Genomic DNA, 12,190 nt, shown 5'->3' with positions numbered 1-12,190 from the left:
TCCCACCCCCTACACAATGAAACCAGCCAAAACTTTCAATATTTCAACTCTGAGTCTGAGGGTAAGTAGTTGAGGGCCACATTTTTTTTTTGAAAGCCCACAACTGAAGGTTTCTCGTCCGGGATTTGTGTCCTGCAAATTGGTAATTCCTTTTGCTCTCTGTTATTCAGTGTACTATGCGAAGTGTAAAAACTTTTACAAAACCAGTAGAGATTTCAGTAGTGTGAACCTCTCACCAAACACAGTGTGAGATTGTTTTTTTTTTTTCCACAAGTAGGTTTCTGGAAATAGTAAAATTACGCAGTAATTTTCGCAACTAACACATGCTATCGATAGAGGTTCTAATCTATTACGTTAAAGGCAATTTGCGTGGGGGCTCAGAGACTAAATAAGTTGATTGCAGGGAACGGCAGCGGTTAGCACATTTAACGGACAGCGGTATCGGAGACGACTGGAACACGCGGTAACCGGCAGCAACTACAGCTACACCAGGCGACTTCTCTAGTGGCAGATGCAGTTCAACAGCAGTACGATGGAAGTGTCTTTGAGTACTCCAGGGCAGTCTTCAATGTCGACTTCCACTACTACTGATGGCATCACCATGGCAGAGGGAACCATCTCAGATCCGATAAGTGCCTGCACAAATAATGAGATAGTGTTTAACTCTGAAGTTCAAGCTCCATTTATAGATCTCGCGAATATAAAATAGTCGCCTAATATGTGAAGTTCTGAAAATGGAAGTGAGCCCATTAGTCCAAAAACAGAGTGCGGACATGTAACTAGTGGGAATCCAGGCAAGGGGAATGAATGTGGGGGAGATATGATGTCTCAGCTAATGCAAATTATCCATGGATTGGTAAATAATACGAATATAATGGCAAATAACATCAGTGCAATTTGAACAGATATGGGTACATTGCGAACAGATATGGGCACATTGCAAACAGTTACGGATACAATTCGGCCTGATATAGGTACAATGCGACCTGAAATAGGCTCCGCTATAAAAGTGGAAGTTGAAAAAACTATTGGTAACCTTGAAAAAGCAATTGATGATAAATTAAAATGTGTCCAAGGGGATATAGGGAAAATTACAAATGAAGTTGTAATAGTAAAATCTAAAATCAAATCAGTGGAAAAAGATCTTGGGGAAAAAATGGATAAGATACAGACGGAACTTGGAGGCAAGGTAAGTGACTGTATAAAGGTGCAAGATGCTCATAAAAGCAATATAAGCTTAGCAATTAGTGACATTGCCAATCGTATAGGTGAGGGTGAGAAAGAAGTGGGCAAAATTAAAGATAAAATAGAGTCCAGTATCACTAGTGAAAATGTAGTTAAAAAACAAATAAAACAGATAAAAAGTGATTTAAATTCTTTAGCCTCCCAACAGGCCATGCCATTTATAAATATCCCTTGGGCAAATACCGTATCTGTGAAATGTTACATAGATGACGGAAGATATCACGTAGTAAATTTCTTGGCTGCATGTAGGGGTGCTTTTGTTCAAGGCATGTCGGACGAAGCGAAAATAAAATACGTTACACGGCATTTGGAGGGAGACCCACAGTCTTGGGCAAATGTGAAATGTAGTTCATGCGAATCGTAGGAAGAGTTTGAAAAGGGTTTTAACTGAAATCACCATGTTAAAAAGGTGATTACCCAAAAATTTGCAGTGGGATCTTGCCCACAGTCCATGTGATTTCATGGACAAATTTCTACAATTTGTAGAAAAATTAGAGAGGACTTTGAAGTTCAAACCTGAGAGCAAACTGGTTGGTAGTTATCAAAATTGGAATCCAAATAATCATCACCACAATAATAATCTTGAGAGAAATCAAAGGAATTCTCAGGGAGATAGTAGCTAGAATGAGCAGAATGGTCGGAGAACGAACGGGAGTGATAACTTCTGTGAATGGAACCCAAGTAAAGAATGCAGATTTGATGAGGAAAATTCGTGTGAAGTGCAATCGCGTAACAACCGGTCAGGAAACTTATGTTCGCCACATCTCAGGTCCAGGGATGGCGATCTGAACAGGCAATGAAAATGACTGGAGATAATGGTAATGGTAGGAATGTTGATAGGTTTAGAGAAAGGCAACAAATATGTAATATGGAGTATGTTAAAGAGGAAAAAGGAATAAAAGCAGGCACGAATGGCAGAAGCATACATTTGTGAGAGATTTAAGTAAAAGTAATGAAAATAAATCTGCGGGGAGTGATGTAAGTTATGGATGTGTAATGAATAAGTGTGTGAATGGTGATGAATCGAAAGATTCAGTGGTTCAAAAAGAAGTTAAAGAGGAGATGAATTTTGTGAAAGCAAATTGTGTGGAGAGTTCTGAAGATTAGCAAACAGTAGCAATTGCAGTAAGGAAGGTGTTGTAGTAGCAATGTTACTAAAAGAGGCTTAGCATTGGTCTCACCAGCAGTTGAAATTAAAAATGTTTCGGCAGAGGTAGATGATTTCTGTTTACAGGAACAGAGTAATGGTAATTTATGTAATGATGTAAAAGCTACTGGTATTGATACTTTGGAGGAAGGAATCTACCCGTTTCTTGTCACGAATGAAGGTGAAGCAAAACTTATTAATGAATGTATGGATCTAAAACGTTTGTCAGAGTGTGAATATGAGAATGTATGTAAAGTAGGATCGGGGGTTAATCTGGATGAAAAGTGCATAGAAATGGCAGTGTGTGCTGATTTTTGTCTAATCACAGGGGAATGTAGCAAGTTTGGAAGTCCAAAAATTGTACGACAAAGTAGCAGCGATTTCTGTGATGTAGCAGAGGAGGGTAAAGTTGTGTACGATTCACGTAAAGTTAATTTGTTGACGGAGGACAGTAAGGTTTCTGATGTGAATTTATACAGTGATTTAAATGGTGCATCAGCAGATATGGTTGCTGAGATGAATATTTATGGTGATGATGGCTTAGGCATCGATGTATTATATCAGGGAGATAAAGTGTTTATAACGGTGAATTGATGTGTAATTTTGTTGAAGCTGCAAGTGTCAATATTTTGGAGGGGAAAAACAGTAAAGTTGTGCACGCTGTGGGTAGTGAATCATTGAAATGTGTGGATAGACTAACTGAAAATTTAGAGAGGGCTGAAGTAAATAGTGTGGATGGGGATAGTTTGTGTAATGAAGTTCAAACGAATTGGTATATGAAGTAGTAGTGTGATTTTAGTGTGACTGGTTGGCGATGGTACAGTAGAACAGTACGGTCATTAGTTCCGCATATGTGGAAATGGAAGAAGTTTAAAATTGCTAGAGGTTTAGAAAAGGGAAGGAATGAACTTGGGGTGAAGGAAATATTTATTGAATTATTTTGGGATGAACATGAGATTGAGGGATGGATAGAACAGGATGTGTGTACACTAGAATTGGAAGAGAACGGACGAGACATAGAAAATGGTTTATTAAGGGAGAAATATTTAGAACGAAAGGAAATGGTAAATGTAAGCCAATTATTGAAATTAAAGTTGGAAAAGAAATGGTAGATACACTTCTAGATTCAGGTGGTAATGTGTCAGTGATATCAGTAAGTTTTATGAACATGATCAAAAATAGGAAACTAGTAATCTTCTCAGTCAAATATTTACTGTGTTTTAGAGAACACAGAGACATTAGGCTACTGGCCTACTTTTGCTTCTATTCCTTTGATATATGTTTATTTGGTTTGTTTATGTATTTAATAATGTGTGTTAAAGCATGTTTATGGTCCAGCTGTAGGAATATTTATTTAATTTCAAGTTATTTAAATGTAAATACAGTATTTCGTATGTGTTCCAAGATGTTTGAGAGTTTGCATTGGCTTGGAGACATGGCAGGAGCGCTCTAGCCAGTCACAGCATTCATTACTACGGTAGGCGACTACGGAAGTCAATGGAGAGACTGGATGGAAGTGGGGGAGGACCATCGGGTCGCATGGGACAGGGGAGTGCTGGAAAGGGAAGGCACAACGGATGGTCACAGGAAATACTTGGAGAGTGTTGAGAAGTTAGCGCGTGGTCGCAGGAGATAGAAATATTTCGTAGTGCCAATTTGTGCACTTGTGAGGTTTCCGTGGCTTCTGCAAGAAGATGTAGAAGTGAATATCTCACAAGCAATGTTGCTGTTCACAACTGATTACATGAAGCAGGAATCTATTGTTTCCCTGTTACTCAACTATATTTTATTTAATTGCTGGACCATCAACACCAACAAGTGTTTTGCAGAAATAAATGGCATTCATAAAAGTACTTCTGCTACCGTATTCATTATTTAAAGTCATTAAAACAGGACCTGCAGATTTTATTTAATTGCAATCTTTCGTCTATAAATTTCTATGTTACATTCAAAATTTGCAATTGCCGAGGATAGGAACCTCTGACCATTCGATTCATGTGTATATTCATATTGTATACTGTAGACTCAGCAGTACTTGGCATGTAATGTGGCAACTACGTATCCCACCCCATAGACAATGAAACCAGCAAAAACTTTTAATATTTCAACTCTGAGTCTGACGGTACATAGTTGAAGGTAACATTTCCCCCCCTCCCCCCTCGCCCCTGAAAGCCTGCGAACGCACACACTCCACACCATTACAGTGCTTCCACCAGCTTGAACAGTTGAACAGTCCCCTACTGACATGCAGGGTCCATGGATTCATGACGTTGTCTCCATACCCATACACGTCCATCCGCTTGATGCAATTTGAAACGAGACTAGTCTGACCAGGCAACATGTTTCCAGTTATTACCTGTCCAATGCTGGTGTTGACGGGCCCCAGCGAGGCGTGTCGTGCGGTCATCAAGGGTGCATGAGTGGGCTTTCAGCTCAGAAAGCCCATATCGGTGGTGTTTCATTGAATGGTATGGTGTTTACAACCCGGGACTACTGGGAGATCCGGGAAAAACCTGAGATTTTTTCCTTCCGGGAGAAAACCGGAAGAAACCTGCGAATTTTTTAGAATTCCAGGAATTTTGTTTAGTTTTAGTTTTCAGTTAAATTTGTGTAAGTTTGACTGGTATGAAACAATACTGTGATAAAGGATATTACTGTATCCTGTCACTGCAGAATAATACTGCAACAATAAAACATGAATGAGACAAAAAAAGAAACTAAAACTTGAAGTTGCAAAGGAAATGCGCCATATACAATAACAAAACACAATGCTCATACAAACATCTGCCAACAGCAAAATGTGTCAAAGGATTAGGAAGGATGAGCGTGAATCACAACTTTTTACATTAATGCGTTTGAGCAGTTGAGTCGCACATGTGTAGTACCTTCTCCCACTTCTGGCTACAGAAGTGTGGCTGTTACTGTATAAGCAGTAGCAGCGAGCAGCAAATTCATATTCTTGAGCAAAAAAACCTTGTTTTACAAAGCGCCTAGTATCCAGAGCACGTTGGTCTATCAATTACTCATAAGATTTTGAAACGCATCCCTGTTGGTTTTTGAACATATTCTAAGTTGATATCTGAATGAAACATAACTGAATTTTGAATGAGTGCATAGTGTACGTGATGTCTCTGCCAGGGGAATCCCAATTGCATCTAGAAATAAATTTTCTTGCATACAGAAGGGGACGGGGCTATATGAACTGAGCGGAATAAAGCCAAATGGGTGAATGCCAATCACTGTTTGTTTATGTGCTTAACTGGGTTTATGAATGACCAGCATTGTTATAACTGCCAGCGAAATCCATAGATTCAGATGACCAGAGTGGAAATAAATGACCAACAGGAATAACTGGTACGAAAGATTACATACTATCTTCTCGGTGTATCCAAGAAAATGAAATTTTGACAGAAAATTTTTGGCCAGACTGCTACACTAGTTACAGCAAGTTGTACAGTCCCCGGTAGCAGCTGCCTAAGTTCTATTCTGGGAGTAGTGCGGAAAAGTGTTGTACAAACGTGTAATAATGCCTAACCTGAAAATAAACGCGGAATAACTAAACCGTTGATTGTGGCAGGGTTAGTGAAGTTAACCGGAGAATAAGTTTTGACACTGGCAGGAATAGTTATAAAATTAGTAATGACAAGAATGCTTGTTAGAAAGAGGAAGGAGAAGAAAAGGGGAAAGCACACAAATTATGGAAGAATATGACAATTCCAAATTTATATAAAGATTTCGTACTACTACTTTTCGATCTCATGCTTGAGAAGCTGGAGCATATGAATGAAATGTAATACTATATCCAAATCTAATGCTTTTTGCTTTTAGTATGCCTAGTAGGCATTTGATATTGGTACTTTGTGAATTATATTCCTCATGTTATAAAACTGACCATTTGTGCCAAAACAGTCTCGTTTATTTGGTGTGTGTTACAGTTGCTGCAATAACAGACAGATCTATTTCATTTTATCTAACAGACGGTGACAAAATACACATAATCAGATCAAGAAGCCAGATCAGTCTTAGATACTATTTGTATTAACAGCTTTTTCGGTATTAGACAACAACATTTTGTTTTTCGTGTAACAAAAGTTTGACAAACTTTGAGGAGGTAATAGATTCTTTCCCATAAAGGAAAGTATGCCATATGAAGCTGAAGTAAGGTTAGAGAGGACAAATGCTAGGACTTAAGGATTGAAGAAATGTGTATTGTCTTGCTAGTCTCTTGTCTTTATTGCTTTTATGTATCCTATATTTAATTTTATGTCACACAAAAAAGCAAGTTATTAGCTAATAGGCAATAAAGAGTGCAAATTTTCTGAAGAATTCTTACAATTCTTACAATATACACATTTGACGTGCACAGAGCGAAATACAGTGACATGTGATATAGAAGAATGCTGCATGAAGAGGTGTGGCACTGCACTTTAGCTCCCATAAGACCAAATAACATTTCCTGGAACATTATATGTTTCATATATCAGACTCTTCAGAAAGATGTGTGCTACAGAATTAATATATTTTTGAAAAATCGATTTTTTTTTAAATTTTTGGTGTCCTACCTCAAACACTCGTGGAAAGGGGCGGGGGGGGGGGGGGGGGGGGGGGGTACCACTATCTAGTATTGCCGCGGTTCGGAAATATCATTGATCCAGGGCTGATGCACAGAGCAGCCTGAACTGTAGTGGGGGGGAGGTGGACAATCTCCATGTGCCCTGTGTTAACATTTCGTGATTTTGCTGTTTCCTCTTCATTTATTGCTGTCACGTCAAATGAAAACAAAATGGATTTCTGTGGCCATGAGCTATCAAGTGAAGTAAAATACATTCACATAATTTTGGTAGGCTAAAATATGTTATTAGTTTCAGATTTTATTATATTTCCACTTTTCTGACAGTGAAGTATTAATCGCCTTGCAGAACAATGAAGTTATTTATGTCGGTTTGCTAAAGAAATTTGGCTTTTATTAATTTTTTCCATTGATGCAGTCGATTTATTTGAAAAGAAGTGTTTAATTCCACACTACTGGCTAGTTTCACCCGTTCGCTGCATTTCAAAAGTGCATGTTTTCACCTTCTAGCACGTACGGCATTTTGCCACATTAAAGAACCAAACATGAGAAAACAGTAATGCTACTCAAAGAAAATTTACATCCGAATCTATACACACGAATAAGCACTTTAAGCCGAATTATGCATTTTAGTACGGTTCACGAAGTTCCGATGCTTTTGGAGTATCCTCTGATGTCTTGTTTCTTTCCTGACATAATGTGAGATCTTTTAATGTTTTACATGTACGAACATATGGGCTTCCTGCATCATTGTAACTCCACAACTGCTGAAATGAACCTATTTCTAACAGGTCGCGGGAAAATTTTGCGAATGGTTGTTTGTAAAGCGTTACTTTTAAAGTAAATTTCCTTTAACGAAAGATGAACTATGTATGAGAACGTACAATGAATTTCTAAAATCACAGAGCATTTGATTGTCATTTAAAAATCAACTCTTTGAGGATGACCATTTTGAAAAATTTTGAGTGCAGAAGATCAGACATTTATTGGAAAATTTGTAAATTTGTGGTAAGGTCTTATGGGACCAAACTGCTGAGGTCATTGGTCCCTAAGATTACGCACTACTTAATCCAGCTTAAACTAACTTATGCTAAGGACAACACACACATCCACACCTGAGGCAGGACTCGAACATCTGATGGGAGGAGCCGCGCGGACCATGACAAGGTGCCTGAGACCGTGCGGCTACCCCAGGCGGCCAGACATTTATGTCGTTAGTAAAAATTTTACTGGCACATTTGTGTGATGTATCTTAAAGTGTAACACACACAAAAAAGATCAACATTATATGTGAAAGCTTAGCTTCTCTTGCAGCTTATTAATCTTCAAGACCAATATTATATGTGAAAGCTTTGTTTTTCTTGTAGCAAAACTATGTATATTAATTTAAACGATTAACTTTCCCTATTTGTGTCCAAGTGCTACTTAACAGTGATATTGCTATTGACTGACTACATCACGAAAATACGGAGTGTACATGTTGCTGCACATCAAAGATATTTCCAAAACATGTTTTATTATTTTTATTGAGTTTTGTTTTTTAAGGGCCGGGAAATTCTACGCCGGTGTATAAAACCATAACCATTCAAAGGATTGATAAGTTTTACAGTCCTGAGGAAAAGTATACTGTCACTTAACACGGAAAAAGTATATTCTCATCTGGGAGAAAGTGTATTTTAAACCGGGAAATCTGGAAAAAATCCAGGATTTTTTTTTTTTTTCCTTGTCCATGTATACAGCCTTAATGGGTTGCATGCTGACAGTTGTTGATGGCCCGGCACTGAAATCTGCAGCAATTTGCAGAAGGGTTGCACTTCTGTCACGTTGAATGATTCTCTTCAGTTGTCACTGATCCCGTTTTTGCGGGATATTTTCTGACCACAGCGAAGTCAGGATTCCTAATATTCACGCTACACTCATGAAACGGTTGTAAAGCAAAACCCCCACTTCATCACTACCTTGGAGATGCGGTGACTATAATACCACGTTCAAACTCACTTGTATCTTGATAACCTGTCATTGTAGCAGCAGTAACCAATCTAACAATTGTTGTCATATAGGCGTTGCCGACTCCAGTGCCGTATTCTGCCTGTTTATTTACCTCTGTATTTGAATATGCAGGCCTATACAAGTTTCTTTGGCACTTCAGTGTATAATGCTCACCAGGTACTTGAACTTTACCATTTTCTTTAGTACTTAACCTCTAATACTTATATCTGTTGCTACTCTCATCTTATTCCTCAGTATCACCATCACTTCACATACTTTATAAGGTGTGATCAAAAAGTAATAGGAATTTTTGTTTTTCTTAAAGAATCTTTATTTATTCACCAACATTAACTATGTTCCTTTCAAACTAATCACCTTCAGGTATAATACTCTTGTACCAGAGCATTTTCCAATCTAGGAAGCACTCCTGGCATAACTTTTTGTTATGGTGTTCAGCTCCTTCAGTGATTCTGTTTTTTTACCTCATCACTGGTGGAAAAATGAGGTCTTTTCATGGTTCTCTTCAGACTAGGTAATAGAAAGAAGTTGCAGGGAGCCACGCCTGGCAAACCGGTGGCTGAGGCAACATAACAGTTTTGTTTTTGCCAAAAAATCACAAATGAGCATTGAGATGTGAGTGAGAGCATTATCGTGATGCAATTTCCACTTGCGGTTTTGCCACAATTCTGGTCATTTTCGTTACTGCTTCACTCAAATGATGCATAACTTCCAGGTAGCATTCATTATCGACCATATGACCATAAGGCAGGAACTCACGATGCGAAATCCAATTATAATTGAAAAAAACTGTGAGAAGAACCATCACATGTGATAGAACTTGTCAAAATGTTTTCAGTCTTAGCTCTTCAGGCAGTTTCCATTGGGACGATTGGGTCTTAGTTTTGAGGTCATGCCTGTATACTCATGTTTCATCACTTGCTATAATCTTCTTTGGAAGTTCTGGCTTGCTATCGACTTCATTTAGCAGTTCCTGAGTAATGTCTAAGCAATGTAATTTTTGGCTGAAATTCAACAATTTCAGAACAAACTTTGCTGCCACACATATCATGCAAAAATAAATAAATAAATAAAAATGGTATGGGCCAAAGGATTTTCTGACATCATCAGAAACCTCTCTGATTGTGATTCAGCGATTTTCCAGAATCATTTCCTTTACTTCTTCCACACTGTTGCCAGTAATTGATGTTCTAGGGCGTCCAGGATGTCAGGGCTCTCTTTGAAATACTTATACCACTTGCAAACTTCTGTCTCATAGTAGATTTTCCAAAAGCCACAGTCAACATTTCGAATGTGGTGCTGCACTTTATTCTATTTTTCAAGCAAAATTTTATGCATATTCTTTTATCTACCTTTTTTTTTTTTTTTTTTTTTTTTCCAAAAGTAAAAGTTTGTCGAGCACTTAAAAACGTGCATAACCTTTTCAACTGTAAACAACAAACTAAATATTCAAAACGGCTGAAAATGCAAACATACACCAGGAACAAGTGCACCAGCAAGATAAAAAGTATAAAGCCTACAAAGTTAAACAAATTCCCATTATTGTTTGATCACACTTCATATCTACATGCAGGACTGGGCTTCTAGTCATGGCACTAAAGGGTTATAAATACAAAATAAAATAGTATTAATGCAGCAGTAAATCTAATAATAAAGATGAAAGTAGGAATGTCAGTAAGCTACTATGAGCAGCAGAGTGAATGCATTACTGAAGTCAAGATAGACACAAAGCAAACACCCACCACAGTTGTATATGTTTGATTATATGCCCACTAGCACTGCTGAAGATGGAAAGATTAAAACAGTATGTGATTAGATTAGAAAGTACTAAGGTAGTTAAGGGAGATGAAAGTTAATTGTGGAGAGGGACTGGGACTCAGTGGTAGGAAAAGGAAGAGAAGGGAAAATAGTACAGACTGAGGGAAAGGAATGAAAAGGGACACCATGTGGTAGAGGTTGTTGAGAGTTCCAATGAGGGCATTAGGGAATGATTGACTGAAACAGAGGAAAGGAATACTATGGAGATAAATGCATAGCTTTGAGAGAAAAAAATATGGAGATAAAACAGGAATAGAGAGACAAAGCTCCATAGAAATCATTGGATAACACATGATACATTCAATTTAATTGATGAAAGGAAAAAAATATAAAAATGTAGCAAATGAAGCTCGCAAATGGAAATACAAAATGGATCACATCTTATATTGCTATTCAGTTTCCTACATTTTTATTCAAGTTAACCTATGTTTTTTGCTTTCAGTCTTATTTTTAACTGTCTTTACTTTTGACACAGTGTCTTGCATTATACGTCATCTCACTATATTCTCCGGTTGCAACACGGTATAATGCTATTTATAAAGTACATTTATGACCCAATTCTAATTTTTAATGGTGCTGGAAATTGTTTTCTTGTACTTTATCTTTAAATATACACTTTCTGCTCTTGTTCTTGTATGTACTGACTATGTGCCTTCATGTCACTGCTGAAACCGTACATGTCCAATTCTTGTTTTAGAAATTTATTGACACATTGATTAAATTTTTTCGTTTTTAGGTCTGAAGATGATTGCAAAGCTGAAACTGGTCACGATTGTTAATTAACTTATATGTGCCCTAGATGCACCATTTTTTAAAATTCAACATGATGGGAATATCAAACATAAACTGAAGGCAGTGTGGCCTCAGTTGCCTGAGACTACAGTCATGTGTGTGTTAGCTGTGTGTGTGTGTGTGTGTGTGTGTGTGTGTATCTGTCATCTGTTTCTGATGAAGACCTTACTGGTCGAAAGCTTTATTTATGACAGTCTTTTTGTTGTGCCTATCTGCGACTCAGCATCTCCGCTATTCGGTGAGTGGCAACTTTCCTTTTCACATTATTGTCACATTCATATATTATAAGATTTATTGATTAAATGCATAAATATTCCAAAATCCAGATTTACTCATATGTTGAAGCAGACATGCAGGTCTCCAGGTGCATGTAAATAAATTACACTATTCATATGAAGAATTAAAAACAAACCTTGACCTAAGCACTGATTAAGAAGTGCAACTTGACCGGAGAGTAGATAAAGTTCCAACCTCGAAAAAACTGAAGTTATTGATGGTATAGTGATATAGCAGTATGCAGCGCATGCCCTTACAAATGCTGCCGTTTTTCTTGTATGGTGACCTTTTACAATTCGCCGTGTTTCCACTGATAGTCTGTTTACACACTAGAA

The 12,190-nt window shown here is 37.7% G+C and overlaps 1 protein-coding gene across 4 annotated transcripts in view; it reads right to left on the bottom strand.

Annotated features, from left to right (window-relative positions):
• LOC124606757 (VPS35 endosomal protein-sorting factor-like) overlaps positions 1-12,190 on the bottom strand; it is a 99,466-nt gene that overhangs the window by 14,749 nt on the left and 72,527 nt on the right. For all 4 annotated transcript variants that reach the window (XM_047138807.1, XM_047138810.1, XM_047138808.1 and 1 more), the window contains one exon: positions 11,992-12,184. In XM_047138807.1, coding sequence (XP_046994763.1) covers positions 11,992-12,184 — 193 coding nt within the window. The remainder of the gene's footprint in view (positions 1-11,991; positions 12,185-12,190) is intronic.

This window comes from Schistocerca americana, chromosome 3 (assembly GCF_021461395.2).
Source record: "Schistocerca americana isolate TAMUIC-IGC-003095 chromosome 3, iqSchAmer2.1, whole genome shotgun sequence".
In the NCBI taxonomy this organism is placed as follows: Eukaryota; Metazoa; Arthropoda; class Insecta; order Orthoptera; family Acrididae; genus Schistocerca; species Schistocerca americana.
This window is presented reverse-complemented; position numbering and strand designations above follow the sequence as displayed.